Source organism: Pleurodeles waltl, chromosome 3_2, assembly GCF_031143425.1.
Source record: "Pleurodeles waltl isolate 20211129_DDA chromosome 3_2, aPleWal1.hap1.20221129, whole genome shotgun sequence".
In the NCBI taxonomy this organism is placed as follows: Eukaryota; Metazoa; Chordata; class Amphibia; order Caudata; family Salamandridae; genus Pleurodeles; species Pleurodeles waltl.
This window is the reverse complement of record NC_090441.1, coordinates 199,819,491-199,832,667: the sequence shown is the minus strand read 5'-3', so window position 1 is coordinate 199,832,667 and position 13,177 is coordinate 199,819,491. Positions and strand designations below refer to the sequence as shown.

The following is a 13,177-nucleotide window of genomic DNA, read 5'->3' as shown; positions in this document are numbered from 1 at the left end:
GGATGAGACCCTGCTTCCAGTAGTGTGTGGTGTCTGTGGGTGCCCTGTAGCTCCCTGCACGGGGTCTCCACACCTGTAGGGTGTCTATGGGACTCTGCTTCCAGTAGTGTGTGGTGTCTGTGGGTGCACTGTGTGTACATGCACGGTGTCTCCACACCTGTAGGGTGTCTATGAGACCCTGCTTCCGGTAGTGTGGGTGGTGTCTGTGGGTGCACTGTGGCTGTCTGCACGGGGTCTCCACACCTGCAGGGCATGCATGAGACCCTGCTTCCAGTAGTGTGGTGTCTGTGGGTGCACTGTGGCTGTCTGCACAGGGTCCCCACACCTGAGGGGTGTGGATGAGACCCTGCTTCCAGTAGTGTGTGGTGTTTGTGGGTGCCCTGTAGCTCCCTGTACGGGGTCTCCACACCTGTAGGGTGTCTATGGGACTCTGCTTCCAGTAGTGTGTGGTGTCTGTGGGTGCACTGTGTGTACATGCACGGTGTCTCCACACCTGTAGGGTGTCTATGAGACCCTGCTTCCGGTAGTGTGGGTGGTGTCTGTGGGTGCACTGTGGCTGTCTGCACGGGGTCTCCACACCTGCAGGGCATGCATGAGACCCTGCTTCCAGTAGTGTGGTGTCTGTGGGTGCACTGTGGCTGTCTGCACAGGGTCCCCACACCTGAGGGGTGTGGATGAGACCCTGCTTCCAGTAGTGTGTGGTGTTTGTGGGTGCCCTGTAGCTCCCTGTACGGGGTCTCCACACCTGTAGGGTGTCTATGGGACTCTGCTTCCAGTAGTGTGTGGTGTCTGTGGGTGCACTGTGTGTACATGCACGGTGTCTCCACACCTGTAGGGTGTCTATGAGACCCTGCTTCCGGTAGTGTGGGTGGTGTCTGTGGGTGCACTGTGGCTGTCTGCACGGGGTCTCCACACCTGCAGGGCATGCATGAGACCCTGCTTCCAGTAGTGTAGGTGCACAGTGTCGGCATGCACGGGGTCCCCACACCTGTAGGGTGTCTATGAGACCCTGCTTCCGGTATGTGTGCGGTGTCTGTGTGATCACTGCATACGTTCCATATGTTATATGATGCATGATCCCTACATTCCAGGAGCTCCAGTGTTTCTGGGGTGCACGGTTGCTTTATGCCTGGAGTTGCAGGGCTGCAGTGTGGGTGGTCTGTAGAGGGGCATTGCTTCTGCAGAGGGTCTGTGAGGCCGGTGTGTGGAGATGCATGGGGGGTGTACAGGTCTGAAGCGGGTGTGGATAGCCCAATGTTGGGGGGGAAGGGGTGTGCTCAGTGTTGTGGGGGCGCGTGCACAGGTGACCTGGGGCCCTGCCCCCCACCGGCCTCACTGGCACCAGGAGACCGTGTTTACCACACTGCACCCACGTCTACCCCCCCACGCTCCAGGAGACCGTGTTTACCACATTGCACCCCCCGTCTACCCGCCCAGGCTCCAGGAGACAGTGTTTACCTCATAGCACCCCGCCTGTATCCCAGGCTCCAGGAGACCGTGTTTACCACATTGCACCCCCCGTCTACCCGCCCAGGCTCCAGGAGACAGTGTTTACCACATAGCACCCCGCCTGTATCCCAGGCTGCAGGAGACCGTGTTTACCACATTGCACCCCCCGTCTACCCGCCCAGGCTCCAGGAGACAGTGTTTACCACATAGCACCCCGCCTGTATCCCAGGCTGCAGGAGACAGTGTTTACCACACTGCAGCCCCCTCACCTCACCTCGTAGGCTCCAGGAGACCGTGTTTACCACACTGCACCCCCGCCTGCCCACCAGGCTCCAGGAGACCGTTTACCACACTGCCCCCGCCTGCCCCCCCAGGCGTCAGTCAGAAGGGTGTTTACCACACTGCACCCCCCGCCTCCCGGTGTTTGCAGTTTCCAGGTCTCCCTGCAGGACTCACCTGTTGCCAGGTACCACCAGCAGCGCGGTCTCCATGCCTGCGGTAACCAACAACACACGGGGCGGATATAAGGGGCCGGGCAGCGGGCACCGGGCACCCTTCGTCCTCCGAGTCCTAGCTGTCGGATCGAAGACTTCAGCAGCCCGAGCAAGATGGTGAGTCTGCCCTGAGCCTCCCTGTACCTTCTCTATCCGGCCTGAGTCTCCCTGTACCTTCTCTATCCGGCCCGAGTCTCCCTGTACCTTCTGTTTCCGGCCTGTGCCTCTCTGTACCTTCTGTACCCGGCCCGAGCCTCTCTGTGCCCGGCCTGAGTCTCCCTGTACCTTCTGCGCCCGGCCTGGGTCTCCCTGTACCTTCTGTTCCCGACCTGACCCTCTCTGTACCTTCTGTACCCGGCCCGAGCCCCCATCTACTTTTTGTACGCAGCTTCAGCCGCCCTGTACCTTCTGTGCCTCTCTGTACGTGCTGTACCCCCCTGTGCCCTGCTGTGCCTCGTTCTACCTTCTGTGCCTCGCTGCACCAGGCTGTGTCTCCCTGTACCTCCCTGTACCTTCTGTGCCTCACCCCAGCTGACTGTGCCTCCCTCTACCTCTCTGTATCTGTCTGTGCCCCTCTGTACCTCCTTGTGCCTCCTTGTACCTCCTTGTGCCCGGCTGTGCCTTTCTGTACCTGGCGGTAACTCTCTGTACTCAACTGTGCCTCCCTGTGCCTGGCTGTACTTCCCTGTACCTTCTGTACCTGGCTGTGCCTCACTGCACCTGGCTGTGCCTCTCTGTGCCCGGTTGTGCCTCCCTGTACCTTCTGATGCCTGTACTCCTCTGTACCTGCTGCTGCATGTACCTCTCTGTACTTGCTGGTGTCTGTATCTCTCTGTACCTGCTGATGTCTGTACCTCTCTGTACCTGCTGTCTGTACCTCTTTGTACCTGCTGATGCCTGTATCTCTCTGTACCTGCTGCTGCATGTACCTCTCTGTACTTGCTGGTGTCTGTATCTCTCTGTACCTGCTGATGTCTGTACCTCTCTGTACCTGCTTTCTGTACCTTTTTGTACCTGCTGATGCCTGTATCTCTCTGTAACTGCTGTCTGTACCTCTCTGTACCTGCTGATGCTGGTACCTCTCTGTACCTGCTGATGTCTGTACCTCTATGTATCTGTACCTCTCTGTACCTGCTGATGCCTGTATCTCTCTGTACCTGCTGTCTGTACCTCTCTGTACCTTCTGATGCGTGTACCTCTCTGTACTTGCTGATGTCTGTATCTCTCTGTACTTTCTGATGTCTGCACCTCTCTGTACTGCTGTCTGTAACTCTTTGTACCTGCTGATGCCTGTATCTCTCTGTACCTGCTGTCTGTACCTCCTTGTACCTTCTGATGCCTGTATCTCTCTGTAACTGCTGGTGTCTGTACCTCTCTGTAACTGCTGGTGTCTGTACCTCTCTGTACCTGCTGATGCCTGTACCTATCTGTACCTGCTGATGCCTGTACCTCTCTGTACCTGCTGATGCCTGTACCTATCTGTACCTGCTGATGTCTGTACCTCTATGTATCTGTACCTCTCTGTACCTGCTGATGCCTGTACCTCTCTGTAACTGCTGGTGTCTGTACCTCTCTGTACCTGCTGATGCCTGTACCTATCTGTACCTGCTGATGTCTGTACCTCTATGTATCTGTACCTCTCTGTACCTGCTGATGCCTGTACCTCTCTGTAACTGCTGGTGTCTGTACCTCTCTGTACCTGCTGATGCCTGTACCTATCTGTACTTGCTGATGTCTGTACCTCTATGTATCTGTACCTCTCTGTACCTGCTGATTTATATACCTCAGCCCACCAGGCACTAACCGGAAGTATAGGGCCACTCCAGCACCTGGAAGTACAGGCTCACTCCATCAACCACAGACCGGAAGTACAGTGCCAGTACTCCAACCGGAAGTACAGGGACACGCCACCAACCACAGACCGGAAGTGCAGGCATACTCCACCAGCACTGACTAGATGCACAGGCCCATCCCCAGAGCAGTGCTGCTGGGCACGGTCACCACAACCAGTGCACAGGTGGCAAGGGTTGCCCCCTCCTCCCCAGCAGGCTGCCCTCTGCCCTGGTCTTCTCCGGAGCTCTGTGAAGCGGCCATGTGCTCTCTTGCTCAAACTGTTCCACGTGTGACCTCCACCCACCTAGTGTGAGCCAGGTGAGGTCGGGTGCACAGACAGACCTCTTCTCCCTCATGGAGCCCCTTCCCTCGCATGGCCCTGTCTTCTCCATGGAGTGTCCCTCAATCCTGTCCCTCATTGAGTTCTTCCTCAGGGCCTCCTCTTCCCTCCATGGAGTGTCCCTCAATGCTGACCCTCAGCAGTTCTTCCTCAGGGCCTCCTCTTCCCTCCATGGAGTGTCCCTCAATCCTGTCCCTCATTGAGTTCTTCCTCAGGGCCTCCTCTTCCCTCCATGGAGTGTCCCTCAATCCTGTCCCTCATTGAGTTCTTCCTCAGGGCTTCCTCTTCCCTTCACTGAGTGTCCCTCAATCCTTTCCCTCATTGAGTTCTTCCTCAGGGCCTCCTCTTCCCTCCATGGAGTGTCCCTCAATGCTGTCCCTCAGCAGTTCTTTCTCAGGGCTTCCTCTTCCCTCCATGGAGTGTCCCTCAATTCTGTCCCTCAGCACTTCTTCTGCAGGTCTCCCCTTCCCTCCATGGAGTGTCCCTCAATCCCGTCCCTCAGCAGTTCTTCCTCAGGGCCTCCTCTTGCCTCCATGGAGGGTCCCTCAATCCATTCCCTCATTGAATTCTTCCTCAGGGCCTCCTCTTGCCTCCATGGAGGGTCCCTCAATGCTGTCCCTCAGCAGTTCTTCCTCAGGGCCTCCTCTTCCCTCCATGGAGTGTCACTCAATGCTGTCCCTCATTGAGTTCTTCCGCAGGGCCTCCTCTTCCCTCCATGGAGTGTCCCTCAATGCTGTCCCTCATTGAGTTCTTCCTCAGGGCCTCCTCTTCCCTCCATGGAGTGTCACTCAATGCTGTCCCTCATTGAGTTCTTCCGCAGGGCCTCCTCTTCCCTCCATGGAGTGTCCCTCAATGCTGTCCCTCATTGAGTTCTTCAGCAGGGCCTCCTCTTCCCTCCATGGAGTGTCCCTCAATTCTGTCCCTCAGCAGTTCTTCCTCAGTGCCTCCTCTTCCCTCCATGGAGGGTCCCTCAATCCTGTCCCTCAGCATCATCCTCACTGGCCCCTCTTCCCACCCCTCACCGCCCTCCCCAGGGCCCCGTCACTTGCCACCTGAACTCGCCCTGGACGCAGGTCCCTCCTGCACCCGCAGCCCCCCGGTAACGCGCCTCTCTCCCCCCAGCGCGAGTGCATCTCCATCCACGTCGGCCAGGCCGGGGTCCAGATTGGCAATGCCTGCTGGGAGCTGTACTGCCTGGAGCATGGCATCCAGCCGGACGGACAGATGCCCAGCGACAAGACCATCGGGGGAGGCGACGACTCCTTCAACACCTTCTTCAGCGAGACGGGGGCCGGGAAGCACGTGCCACGGGCAGTCTTTGTGGACCTGGAGCCCACGGTGATCGGTGAGTACAGGGTGCGGCAGTGGCCACCTCACTGTGCCAATGGGCTGGGTATGGAGCCAACAGTGATCTGTGAGTCGGTGGGTGTCAGTGGTCACCTCTGTGCCCATGGGCCAGGTGGGAACTCAAGGTGATTGGTGAGTGCTAGCGGGGTAGAAATGCTCCCCGCCTCCTGGGTCTCCTCTCCAGGGCCACATTCTAGGGTGCCATTGCTAGCCGGGTAGAAATGCTCCCCGCCTCCTGGGGTCTCCACTGCATGGCCACATTCTTGGGTGCCATTGCTAGCAGGGTAGAAATGCTCCCCGCCTCTGGGGTCTCCACTCCATGGCCACATTCTAGGGAGCCATTGCTAGCAGGGTAGAAATGCTCCCCGCCTCTGGGGTCTCCACTCCATGGCCACATTCTAGGGTGCCATTGCTAGAAGGGTAGAAATGCTCTCTGCCTCCTGGGGTCTCCACTCCATGGCCACATTCTAGGGAGCCATTGCTAGTGGGGTACAAATGCTCCCCGCCTCCTGGGGTCTCCACTCCATGGCCACATTCTCGGGTGCCATTGCTAGCAGGGAAGAAATGCTCCCTGCCTCCTGGGGTCTCCACTCCATGGCCACATTCTAGGGTGCCATTGTTAGTAGAGTAGAAATGCTCCCCGCCTCTGGGGTCTCCACTGCATGGCCACATTCTCGGGTGCCATTGCTAGCAGGGTAGAAATGCTCCCCGCCTCTGGGGTCTCCACTCCATGGCCACATTCTAGGGAGCCATTGCTAGCAGGGTAGAAATGCTCCCCGCCTCTGGGGTCTCCACTCCATTGCCACGTTCTAGGGTGCCAATGCAAGCAGGGTAGAAATGCTCCCCGCCTCTGGAGTCTCCACTCCATGACCACATTCTAGGGAGCCATTGCTAGTGGGGTACAAATGATCCCCGCCTCCTGGGGTCTCCACTCCATGGCCACATTCTCGGGTGCCATTGCTGGCAGGGTATAAATGCTCCCCGCCTCCGGGGTCTCCACTCCATGGCCACATTCTAGGGTGCCAATGCTAGCAGGGTAGAAATGCTCCCCGCCTCCTGGGGTCTCCACTCCATGGCCACATTCTTGGGTGCCATTGCTAGCAGGGTAGAAATGCTCCCCGCCTCCGGGGTCTCCACTCCATGGCCACATTCTTGGGTGCCGTTGCTAGCAGGGTAGAAATGCTCCCTGCCTCCTGGGGTCTCCTCTCCATGGCCACATTCTAGGGTGCCATTGTTAGTAGAGTAGAAATGCTCCCGCCTCTGGGGTCTCCACTCCATTGCCACGTTCTAGAGTGCCAATGCAAGCAGGGTAGAAATGCTCCCCGCCTCTGGAGTCTCCACTCCATGACCACATTCTAGGGAGCCATTGCTAGTGGGGTACAAATGCTCCCCGCCTCCTGGGGTCTCCACTCCATGGCCACATTCTCGGGTGCCATTGCTAGCAGGGAAGAAATGCTCCCTGCCTCCTGGGGTCTCCACTCCATGGCCACATTCTAGGGTGCCATTGTTAGTAGAGTAGAAATGCTCCCCGCCTCTGGGGTCTCCACTCCATGGCCACATTCTAGGGAGCCATTGCTAGTGGGGTACAAATGCTCCCCGCCTCCTGGGGTCTCCACTCCATGGCCACATTCTCGGGTGCCATTGCTAGCAGGGAAGAAATCCTCCCTGCCTCCTGGGGTCTCCACTCCATGGCCACATTCTAGGGTACCATTGTTAGTAGAGAAGAAATGCTCCCCGCCTCTGGGGTCTCCACTCCATGGCCACATTCTCGGGTGCCATTGCTAGCAGGGTAGAAATGCTCCCCGCCTCTGGGGTCTCCACTCCATGGCCACATTCTAGGGTGCCATTGCTAGAAGGGTAGAAATGCTCTCTGCCTCCTGGGGTCTCCACTCCATGGCCACATTCTAGGGTGCTATTGTTAGTAGGGTAGAAATGCTCCCCGCCTCTGGAGTCTCCCCTCCATGGCCCCAGTCTAGGGTGCCATTGCTAGCAGGGTAGAAATGCTCCCTGCCTCTAGGGTCTCCACTCCATGGCCACATTCTCGGGTGCCATTATTAGTAGGGTAGAAATGTTCCCCGCCTCCGGGGTCTCCACTCCATGGCCCCAGTCTAGGGTGCCAATGCTAGCAGGGTAGAAATGCTCCCCGCCTCTGGGGTCTCCACTCCATGGCCCCAGTCTAGGGTGCCATTGCTAGCAGGGTAGAAATGCTCCCTGCCTCCTGGGGTCTCCACTCCATGGCCACATTCTAGGGAGACATTGCTAGTGGGGTAGAAATGCTCCCCGCCTCTGGGGTCTCCACTCCATGGCCCCGGTCTAGGGTGCCATTGCTAGCAGGGTAGAAATGCTCCCCGTCTCTAGGGTCTCCACTCCATGGCCACATTCTCGGGTGCCATTATTAGTAGGGTAGAAATGCTCCCCGCCTCCGGGGTCTCCACTCCATGGCCCCAGTCTAGGGTGCCATTGCTAGCAGGGTAGAAATGCTCCCTGCCTCCTGGGGTCTCCACTCCATGGCCACATTCTAGGGTGCCATTGTTAGTAGGGTAGAAATGCTCCCTGCCTCTGGGGTCTCCACTCCATGGCCCCAGTCTAGGGTACCATTGCTAGCAGGGTAGAAATGTTCCCTGTCTCTGGGGTCTCCACTCCATGGCCACATTCTCCGGTGCCATTATTAGTAGGGTAGAAATGCTCCCCGCCTCCGGGGTCTCCACTCCATGTCCCCAGTCTAGGGTGCCAATGCTAGCAGGGTAGAAATGCTTCCCGCCTCCTGGGGTCTCCACTCCATGGCCACATTCTCGGGTGCCATTGCTAGCAGGGTATAAATGCTCCCCGCCTCCTGGGGTCTCCACTGCATGGCCACATTCTTGGGTGCCATTGCTAGCAGGGTAGAAATGCTCCCTGCCTCCTGGGGTCTCCTCTCCATGGCCACATTCTAGGGTGCCATTGTTAGTAGAGTAGAAATGCTCCCCGCCTCTGGGGTCTCCACTCCATGGCCACGTTCTAGGGTGCCAATGCTAGCAGGGTATAAATGCTCTGCGTCTCCTGGGGTCTCCACTGCATGGCCACATTCTTGGGTGCCATTGCTAGCAGGGTAGAAATGCTCCCTGCCTCCTGGTAGCTCCTCTCCATGGCCACATTCTAGGGTGCCATTGTTAGTAGAGTAGAAATGCTCCCGCCTCTGGGGTCTCCACTCCATTGCCACGTTCTAGGGTGCCAATGCAAGCAGGGTAGAAAGGTTCCCCGCCTCTGGAGTCTCCACTCCATGACCACATTCTAGGGAGCCATTGCTAGTGGGGTACAAATGCTCCCCGCCTCCTGGGGTCTCCACTCCATGGCCACATTCTCAGGTGCCATTGCTAGCAGGGAAGAAATGCTCCCTGCCTCCTGGGGTCTCCACTCCATGGCCACATTCTAGGGTGCCATTGTTAGTAGAGTAGAAATGCTCCCCGCCTCTGGGGTCTCCACTCCATGGCCACATTCTCGGGTGCCATTGCTAGCAGGGTAGAAATGCTCCCCGCCTCTGGGGTCTCCACTCCATGGCCACATTCTAGGGTGCCATTGCTAGCAGGGTAGAAGTGCTCCCTGCCTCCTGGGGTCTCCACTCCATGGCCACATTCTAGGGTGCTATTGTTAGTAGGGTAGAAATGCTCCCCGCCTCTGGAGTCTCCACTCCATGGCCCCAGTCTAGGGTGCCATTGCTAGCAGGGTAGAAATGCTCCCCGCCTCTATGGTCTCCACTCCATGGCCACATTCTCGGGTGCCATTATTAGTAGGGTAGAAATGTTCCCCGCCTCCGGGGTCTCCACTCCATGGCCCCAGTCTAGGGTGCCAATGCTAGCAGGGTAGAAATGCTCCCCGCCTCTGGGGTCTCCACTCCATGGCCCCAGTCTAGGGTGCCATTGCTAGCAGGGTAGAAATGCTTCCTGCCTCCTGGGGTCTCCACTCCATGGCCACATTCTAGGGAGCCATTGCTAGTGGGGTAGAAATGCTCCCCGCCTCTGGGGTCTCCACTCCATGGCCCCGGTCTAGGGTGCCATTGCTAGCAGGGTAGAAATGCTCCCCGCCTCTAGGGTCTCCACTCCATGGCTACATTCTCGGGTGCCATTATTAGTAGGGTAGAAATGCTCCCCGCCTCCGGGGTCTCCACTCCATGGCCCCAGTCTAGGGCGCCAATGCTAGTAGTCTGGGTTTGCAATGGGTAAGGAAGGGTTGTGCACCACCAGGTAGACACTAGCAGACCCCAGAGCAGGCTGTGCAGTGACACCTTCGTATTTTTAACTGTTCCCTTTCAGATGAGGTTCGGACGGGCACGTACCGCCAGCTCTTCCACCCCGAGCAGCTCATCACCGGCAAGGAGGATGCAGCCAACAACTACGCCCGTGGGCACTACACCATCGGCAAGGAGATCATCGACCTGGTGCTGGACCGGATCCGGAAACTGGTATGTGCCCTTATAGCTAGTTCATGGATTACTCTGGGTCCCTGTTCTCTGTGATGCAGGTGCTGTGCTCCTCCTTGTATGGTGCAGGTGCTGTTCCAGCACCCTATACTGACATCAACTCAAACATCCGTCCCCTTGTGCGGTAGCAAGCCAGGCGATGTGACAGTGCGGGCAGCCCTCTTGTGTAGTATTCAGGCGGCAGCCATTTTAAGCGATATTTATATAGTAATTTAATGCAACATCAGCTAGAAAGGGAGCCATTTTGTGCAATATTCAGGCTTACAAAAGCCATTTGTGCCATATTGAGGCAATCAGGCAGCCATATTGTGCAATATTCAGGCAGGCAGCCATTTTATGCTATATTTATATAGCCATTTTATGCAACATTCAGGCAGAAAGGTAGCCATTTTATAGTCTTTTTTATGCAATGTCTATATAGTCATGTTATGCAACATTAAGGCAGAAAGGTAGCCATTTTATGCAATATCTATATAGTAATTTTATTAAACATTCAGGCAGAAAGGTAGCCATTTTATGCTATATTTATATGGTCATTTTATTGAACATTCAGGCAGAAAGGTAGCCTTTTGTGCAATATCCAGGTACTAACAATGCCCTTTATTTCAACCTTCTGGCAGTTGTGCACTCTTTCCCAGAACCTGGCTACAGTGTTCAGTCTGTTCAATGCTCTTGCCCCCCTCACCTGCTGATCCTCCCCAACTCCATGTCTTAACAGATTTTGTTCAGTCACCTTCGCGACTGAGAGTCAAACTACTTCTTGCTTTTCCGTGATCTATTGGTGGATAAATCCTTCAACCAAGGCTCGCAGCAACTAGAGAAGAGGGTTTAACACAGCAGTCCTAAAAGTTCCTATATTAATGTTCAATGTGGAGAAGATCAGTAGGGCTGGCTAGAATCGTTTATGTTAGGATCTAAAACAAGAAACCATCATTCAGGGTAAGCCTGCTCAAGCCTAGCAGAGGCAGGAGAGCACTATAAAGTCCCAACTCAAGGAGTGAAGTCAAGAAGCTGGGTTCAAAGAAGGGAGGGGGACTTTCTATTGCATCAAGAGGTGCGTTAAGTATTGGAAGAACCCTTGTCAACTGGTGGGTCCCTCACAGGTACAAGACTTTAAGTAGAACCCTGATAAAGTAATACGAACATCAGGAGCACAGCAGGCCACAGTGACACAGGAGGTCTTCCGACATGATTCTCCATCACTAGAAAGGTATTGTCCACGTTCCAAGGTCTCTTATCCATATACTAACCTCTTCTTCTTCTCATTCCCACAGGCTGACCAGTGCACAGGTCTCCAAGGTTTCCTCATCTTCCACAGCTTCGGTGGCGGCACCGGCTCTGGTTTCACCTCCTTGCTGATGGAACGTCTGTCTGTTGACTACGGCAAGAAGTCAAAGCTGGAGTTTTCCATCTACCCAGCTCCGCAGATCTCCACCGCTGTGGTTGAACCCTATAACTCCATCCTGACCACTCACACCACCCTGGAGCATTCGGACTGCGCCTTCATGGTGGACAACGAGGCCATCTACGACATCTGCAGAAGGAACCTGGACATTGAGCGTCCGACCTACACCAACCTCAATCGTCTGATCGGCCAGATTGTGTCCTCCATCACAGCCTCTCTCCGGTTCGATGGTGCCCTCAATGTTGACCTCACCGAGTTCCAGACCAACTTGGTGCCCTATCCCCGTATTCACTTCCCCCTGGCCACCTATGCCCCAGTGATCTCTGCAGAGAAAGCCTACCACGAGCAGCTTTCAGTCTCCGAGATCACCAATGCTTGCTTTGAGCCCGCAAACCAGATGGTGAAATGTGACCCGCGCCATGGTAAGTACATGGCTTGCTGCCTGCTATACCGTGGCGATGTGGTGCCCAAAGATGTCAACGCTGCCATTGCCACCATCAAGACCAAACGTACCATCCAGTTTGTGGACTGGTGCCCAACTGGTTTCAAAGTTGGTATTAACTACCAGCCTCCCACCGTGGTGCCCGGTGGGGATCTGGCCAAGGTGCAGCGTGCGGTGTGCATGTTGAGCAACACCACAGCCATCGCCGAGGCCTGGGCTCGCTTGGACCACAAGTTTGACCTGATGTATGCGAAGCGAGCCTTTGTCCACTGGTATGTGGGTGAGGGGATGGAGGAAGGAGAGTTCTCCGAGGCCCGGGAGGACATGGCCGCCCTGGAGAAGGATTATGAAGAGGTGGGAACCGACAGCGTGGAAGGAGAAGAGGAGGGTGAGGAGTATTAGAAATGTCAGAATTGTTCTTCTTGCACTGAGAATCTGTTTTCAACAAACAGCAGAGCTATATTTTGAATAAAAGATTTATTATTTATGTGCTTGTTCAGTGGTGCATTTTTTTAATTGTGTGAGAGAAACCATCTGGTTGTCAGGAGCGACTCGCCGTGCAAACAAGGGGCAGATGCTGCGCACGGGAGGGGCAATTAATAAAAAAAAAAACTTACCTGAATCGTCGTCACTGCTGTCACCACCGCGCTGCTCCTCTCCTGCAGACAGGCTGCAGGCTCGGGATCCCAGCCTGGCCAGCGGCCAATCCTGACGCTGCTGGGAGCAGCTTCAGGATTGGCTGGGAAGAGCCCACCATGGCGCTCCCAGGCACACTGGGAGCCTGAGCCTGCTCTATCCACCCCGGCAACACAGTGCAGGGTTGGAGAGAGCCTACTGCGCATGTGTGTTTGGCCGGCCCGAGGCAAGAGTGCTTGTCTCAGTCTGTGGCCCAGCCCCTTTTACCAAAAAACAATAATAAACATAGTTTGTTATAGTTTTTTGGTAAAAGGTTTGCAGCTGCTGCTGCGGGTGGGGTGGGGCGATGCTCCTCCGCCCGAGCAGACGAGCTGCGCCTGCCTGTTGGGCGTTGCCCCTCGGTCCATCCTGCACAGGGGAAGCAGGCTTTCTTGTAGGTATCTTCAGCGTACCTTCGGTAAGGGGCGTGGACAACAGTGATATACTCTCGAGCAGTGTTTTTTAACCTTTTGACTTCTGAGGACTCCTAGTTAATCATTACTGGAAACAGGGGACCTCCGCTGAATTATTATTGGACTTGGGGACCCCCGCTGAGTTATTACTGGAAGCAGGGGAACCTGGTGTAAGCATTTTCAATGATTTGAACCGCAAAACAATACAAAAAATACAGAAACAAACATTCATCAAACAAATATACAGGTGGTGAAATAATTTAGTCATTTCGCAATCAAATATGACAACAATCAAAATTGCAATAAGAGGGCTGGAGTGTTTG

General features: G+C 55.6%; 1 protein-coding gene across 1 annotated transcript; it reads left to right on the top strand.

Annotated features, from left to right (window-relative positions):
• The first annotated feature begins 1,979 nt into the window (after positions 1 to 1,979).
• On the top strand, positions 1,980 to 12,253 carry LOC138286691 (tubulin alpha-1A chain-like). The gene is made up of 4 exons (XM_069227176.1): positions 1,980 to 2,060; positions 5,239 to 5,461; positions 9,753 to 9,901; positions 11,194 to 12,253. The coding sequence occupies exons 1-4, from the start codon at positions 2,058 to 2,060 to the stop codon at positions 12,166 to 12,168; spliced, it is 1,350 nt and encodes a 449-aa protein (XP_069083277.1). The 5' UTR covers positions 1,980 to 2,057; the 3' UTR covers positions 12,169 to 12,253.
• Positions 12,254 to 13,177: the final 924 nt, after the last annotated feature.

What these genes read in the sequence shown, in the direction of transcription:
- LOC138286691 (XM_069227176.1), top strand. An exon ending in CCTGGAGCCCACGGTGATCG is followed by an intron (nt 5,462 to 9,752) that starts GTGAGTACAGGG and finishes GTTCCCTTTCAG; the next exon opens with ATGAGGTTCGGACGGGCACG. An exon ending in TGGACCGGATCCGGAAACTG is followed by an intron (nt 9,902 to 11,193) that starts GTATGTGCCCTT and finishes TCATTCCCACAG; the next exon opens with GCTGACCAGTGCACAGGTCT.